Genomic DNA, 6,000 nt, shown 5'->3' with positions numbered 1-6,000 from the left:
GGAAATCATAGCTTATCAATAATATTAGGAATCAATGTGCCTGCTCATCTCTCCCTGAGGAACCGGTTGGGTGTGAAGGGATTGCTCCATTTCACATTGCTTCTTCATTATGCTCTGGAGGTTGATTCTCAGTTTGGCTTGTCCAGGTGGGGACTATACTCCACATTCAAGTCAGCAACCAGAGCCACATGAGTATACATTTGTGAGCCTGCTCTTTGAAACTGAAGAAAGAAAGTAGCTTTTATGGGGAAAATTATCTGTCTTACACTCTTATCTCCCACTTTGTCCAAGATGGAAAAGCTTTCAATCGACAACTAAGCAAGACTCAATTCACATACATTTTATGTAGCTGCCTCTCCCCAATAAGCACCTCTTTGCCAAAGAATAGAACTGATTGCCTTTTATTCTATACTTTCTAATATTCTATTCTATTCTATGGTCATATAGTACCCACAGGTAGTTAATAGGCTCCAAGTTTCCAGACACTTAAAGGATAGAGTTGAAGCTTCTGAATGAGACTTTGACCACTCAGAGTGAAGAAGTGGAGGAGAAGAAAGAAGAGAGATTGGTGAGACTGAGTCACAGCAGATGGCACAGACACAGCTGGAGACCAGGGCTTGCAAACCCATAGGTTTAAAACCAAGGCTGGCAAATCCACAGGTATCTCACTTGCCCTACCGTCTCTCAGGTCCCTGGCATCTACAAGGCTCCCAGGCTGCTAGAGACCGGCACAGTGTGTCTGGCAGGAAATAAAGTTGATTCAGGAATATGGGGAGAACTCTGGTCTTTATAGACCAGCCTTGTCCTAGGTCCAGTCACTGTAATAAGGAGATATAATAATAATTCAAGAGGTACTATACTTTAGTTTTCCTCAAGGTTCTCAGGAACGAAGTCTTCAAACATTTTACCAATCGTCTCCATTGCCTCCTCCATAGTAGATGCTCCATGGACAGCATTTTGCAAAATATTTTTTCCAAATTGGGCTCGAATAGAATCTGGGGACAGTAGTCTTGCTTCCTCTGGGTCTGTGGAACCCATCAATCGTCTCCAGTCTAAAACAGCATTCCACTTGGTCAGAATCATGACCAAAGATGTACCCCTGCAAACAAGAATGCTTTCAGAAGACTTGGACTATTGGTAACTATAGAGACTGAATACACAGCTAAAGACAGAATGCCACAGCTTCATCCAGAGAGCTCATCTTTATTCTTTGTCCTCATCAGTGTGATTTTTCTGCTTTTTTAAAAAAATTTTAATTTCTCCCTCACCCAATAGGTTTATTGGGGTTTGTTTTTCTGGGTTTTTTTGGCCATGCTGCATGGTTTGTTATGTCTTTGTTACCTAACCAGGGATTGAACCCATGCCCTCTACAGTGGAAGCACAGAGTCCTAATCACTGGACCACCAGGGAAGTCCCTTTCAACAGGATTTTTGTTCTAGAAGAATGTTGTTTTTTAATTCTAGGGATACATGCTAGGCACTATTCCAGTTACTTTCAATGTATCAATCATATAGCCTTTGCAACAGTACCAATGAGTTAGGTCCTATTAACATCCCCATTTTATGGATAAGGAAACTAAGGCAAAGATTAAATATGTTGGCAAAGCATACATTTAAAAGCAGATAGCCTCTATATCTAATGTGAAGACCTAAAGAAATAAAGAGAAAACAGAGAAGGAAAAAAAGGAATTAGAATAAACATGAACTCCAAATATTACCAGGGTGATTTTCTCATGAATTAGATTAGATAGAATGTTTTAATGAATTTTTTGTATTTTTCAAAGTTTCTATAACAAACAGTTACTATGTTTACAATGCAAAGAACTTTTATATATCAGAAACTTACTTAGCTAAAACATCCAAGACATCCTTATAAAACTCTTTTCCTTTTATTTTAAAATAAATTTTCTCTGCTTCCTCGTCAGTTAGGAGTATTTCTTTCATCTGTGTTATATCAAATCCAGTCTCTTTAATAAGTTTCATGATATCCTCTAGGGAAAACAGATATTTGATAGTCTTGCAGATAGCCTCCATTTTGTTCTGTATTTAAGTAGATTGAAATAACTAAGGAAGGTCAGAGTATCACTTGCATACAGTGGTTTTAAAAAACCAAAGCTGTGCTAAACTGAAAAGGCACCAGAGGGACATTCAGAAGAACTTCAATATGTTAATGTAGATGTTCAGTTTCTGGGATCCATCTTTCCAGAAACCACCTGAAATGTCTAGTGGTCTATAAAGGAGGAAATCTGTTTCTATGCCAAAAGTGAAGACATGTTTTCAGCTCCACACTGTAAATACGAAGGAACTTCTTGGATATAGAACTTCTAGATATAGATTGGAAGAGACAGCCAACCTGAACTCTTCTCACTGAACTGGCAGGGCACCATTAAGGTGATTAAATAAAGGAAATCTGGTCAAAATCTCTCACAGCCTAAACTTGGAGCACTACCGCCTGATAATGAAGGTGCTCATTGCTTTATTCTTTCAACTTTTCTTTACTTTGCAAAATTCCGCAGAAGTTGAAAAAAAAAAAAAACGTAACATTGGTTCTATCTTTATATATTTACCTCTTTGTTCTTGTGTTACATGAGGTTTAATCAATGCCACAGTGTGTTGAGGAGGAAAGAAATATTGTATTTCCCTTTCAGCATCTTCTAGTGAATCACTTCCATACAACTGGTTGATAGGCAAACCTTCTATTGCAAATTGTGCACATAAACTTTGAAAAAGAAGTAAGTCAAAAACTGTTATAACATAACATATAAAATAACATAACACAATGTAAAACTTCATATTTGCATTCTGCAAAAAGAAGTAACTGCAGAATGGCTTGGGGCATGCTGTTATCTTTAAGGAGGTAGCAGTCATTAGGAAGAAAGGAGTTGAACATTTCAGTAATCATGATAATGGATACTGACAAATGTCAAAGATGGAATGAACACCCTGGTGCAGTGGAAAAGAAGAGAATACAGAATTCTGACAGTATCACTTGCTAGCTACATGATACTGATCAACTATTTTCCTTGTCTGTGCTTCAGTTGTCTCAAATATGAATATGATAATAAACCCTGTTTCGAAGGGAGTCTTTGAAGATGTAATCCGATGATGTGTTTGAAATATACGGTGCATATTAAGCTGTCAATAAATTCCTTCTCCTTCTTTAATCACTAAATAATTTCAAGCACTAGAGATGGCATTTGACCTATTCCAAAGGTACCAAATTATAAACACTGAATCCAGGAGACATGGCAGTGGAACCCTCCGGGTAAGGAAAGCAGCAGGAGAAGAGGAGCATACCAAATGGCTTCGTGGAACAACGCAGCAGTGACATTGATGGTAATGGACAAGTCCTGCCGGGGCAGTTTATTCCAGTTCTGTTTTTGTATGATAGATGAATACGTATCTCCAAAGTCAACCATTATTCCTCAGTGTTTTCCAGTTGCACCCTTTTCTTTCTGTCCCTCTGCCTATCTAGTTATATTTCAGTAGAAGTGATATTCATTGCTCATTAATTTTCTGCCCTTTAAACATAGCCCCGAGCAAGCAACCCACAAAATCCAGCCACAGCAAATAATCTCCCTTCCTGTTAACAGACTGACATCACTGGAAATTTGGCTTTCTGACCTAAGTTTTAAGACCCCTTTCTTATCTCTGAGTTTCCCTTGTGGCTCAGCTGGTAAAATCTCTCATTTTTTCAGTGACCATTTCAGATTTCCTTATCTAATGTGACCTTCCCATTCAGCCCTTGGCTGCTCTCACATCTCTGGTTTGAAGATATTTGTAGACTAAGAGCCTGTGATTGTCAGGGAGATTTGTACAATGAAACATCACCAGAACTGACTCCCTTCAATGCAGAGAACTACAAGCAGGCCCTCCATTAGGCTGTTAGACCTGGTATTTGGAAAAAGTGTGTGTGTGTGTGTGTGTAAGGATAGAAAAGAAGGATTGCTGTGTTTCTCTTGTATGCAAGTGACCATATTTCAGATTAAGCAATGGAGAGTAAAGAGTCTGATGCCCAAGTGCAGGAGTTATTTCTAAGGCAACTTAGAAAAGGAGGCAGTCAAAAATAATGGCTAAGAGTCATTGTGAACTTGTGGCAACATTAGGGATCATAAGGGCTTAGGATTTAAATTCTCACTATAATAGTGGGGAGAAGAGGGGCAGTTACTGAGTGCCTTCACCTGGAGAAAATGTCTCTGTGCTGGTATGCGGCCTCCATACTTGGAGCCAGAATTTCTAGAAGAGTGTGCCTACATGTATAGGCCAGGTAATGATAAGGATTCTTCTCTCTGATGCCATGTGTTGCATTCTCTGCTACATTTCATTAAGAGGTTCTGTGGCACCCTGCTCATACCACGTCAAGAGTGCCCAAGCCATATTATCCTTTACAGTAATTTCCAGGCACAGGAACAAAGACATAAGAGAAGAGGGTTGAAAGAGTGCAAAATGCCTCCTTGAGGACAAGTCCAACTCAAGACCTTCTACCGAAAAGAAAACACTTTAACTTTATATACATGATGTTTCATAAGTCCTGTAATTTATTGTGGCAGCATGGATGCAAACATTTCCTGTGTTTGATAAAGCATCTTTATTCCTGCTCACTTGAAGGAGGGCTTTTCTTCCCCTGGATTCAGCTCTGAAATTAGCACAAAGAATTTAGGTGAATTGCAAGTCCGTTTGTTTCCATCAGCTCCGTGCTAAGAGCAGAAATGAATGAGATACTATCTCCTTCCCTCATCTGAGACCAAGCCCAGAAGCTAAGATCAAAAAATATTTTTTTAAGTGCCCCTAGATAACAGGTACTAGACAGCATATTAGAAAGCAGAGACATTACTTTGCCAACAAAGGTCTGTCTAGTCAAGGCTATGGTTTTTCCAGTAGTCATGTATGGATGTGAGAGCTGGACTATAAAGAAAGCTGAGCACCGAAGAATTGATGCTTTTGAACTGTGGTGTTGGAGAAGACTCTTGAGAGTCCCTTGGACTGCAAGGAGATCCAACCAGTCCATCATAAAGGAGATCAGTCCTGGGTGTTCATTGGAAGAACTGGTGCTGAAGCTGAAACTCCAGTACTTTGGCCACCTCATGTGAAGAGTTGACTCATTGGAAAAGACCCTGATGCTGGGAAAGATTGAGGGCAGGAGGAGAAGGGGACGACAGAGGATGAGATGGTTGGATGGCATCACCGACTCGATGGACATGGGTTTGGGTGGCCTCGGGGAGTTTGTGATGGACAGGGAGGCCTGGCGTGCTGCGATTCATGGGGTCACAAAGAGTAGGACACGACTGAGTGACTGAACTGAACTAGGTAATAGGTAACATGCCAGGTTTTGAGCTGATTACAAAATTCTAAGACTCATCAGTAAATTACTTTGTAAATGTTCCCACCAATTTGTAGACTACATATTAAGTTAGTCATCATTGTCTTAAAACTCTTATATCAATTAAATAACCTACAGGATTATCATGCCCTTCTCTAAAGAACTTCTCCTAAACAGTGCATGGGGCAGCTATTTCTGTATATAAGATACAGATTTCTGGTTGGGTAGCTACCACTTACTTCCAGCCCCAAACGAAGCAACTTAGAACATTCTCTTACAAAGCCTTGGCCGTATTCAGGTTGGCAGTGGGCTGGGCTTTCAGTCATAAATAGCCCACTCCTTACCCAGCAAAAGGAGCATTCCTGAGAAACTACTTTGGACGAGAGCTGTAGTTCCTGTACTGTATATCCAAGAGGAAACCAAAGTGGCTCCCATGAAAAAATCTCGGGACCCATGACATGAGTCATACCTCTCTGGAAGATATTCTTTGGCTTCTTCAACATTGCTTGGTCCAATTAACTGTTTCCAGTATCCTAAGCCATTTTCTCTTACTAAAACAAGGGCTAGAGATGGACCACTGTTAGAAAAGAAAAAACAAAGTTAATGACACTATGGCTTGTAGCTAATCATAGATAAATAATGCAAGTGTATTTGTTAGATGAAAATAGTAAAATAACCCTT

General features: G+C 39.8%; 1 protein-coding gene across 1 annotated transcript in view; it reads right to left on the bottom strand.

Annotated features, from left to right (window-relative positions):
• Positions 1 to 750: 750 nt before the first annotated feature.
• Positions 751 to 6,000, bottom strand: part of NME8 (NME/NM23 family member 8) — a 52,334-nt gene continuing 47,084 nt past the window's right edge. Inside the window, exons 13-16 of the mRNA XM_061165274.1 lie at positions 5,789 to 5,896; positions 2,567 to 2,718; positions 1,846 to 1,990; positions 751 to 1,099 (exon numbers count right to left, since the gene is read on the bottom strand). Coding sequence (XP_061021257.1) covers positions 862 to 1,099; positions 1,846 to 1,990; positions 2,567 to 2,718; positions 5,789 to 5,896 — 643 coding nt within the window. The 3' untranslated portion in view covers positions 751 to 861. The remainder of the gene's footprint in view (positions 1,100 to 1,845; positions 1,991 to 2,566; positions 2,719 to 5,788; positions 5,897 to 6,000) is intronic.

The sequence above is a fragment of the Dama dama genome, chromosome 18, assembly GCF_033118175.1.
Source record: "Dama dama isolate Ldn47 chromosome 18, ASM3311817v1, whole genome shotgun sequence".
Lineage (NCBI taxonomy): Eukaryota > Metazoa > Chordata > Mammalia > Artiodactyla > Cervidae > Dama > Dama dama.
This window is presented reverse-complemented; position numbering and strand designations above follow the sequence as displayed.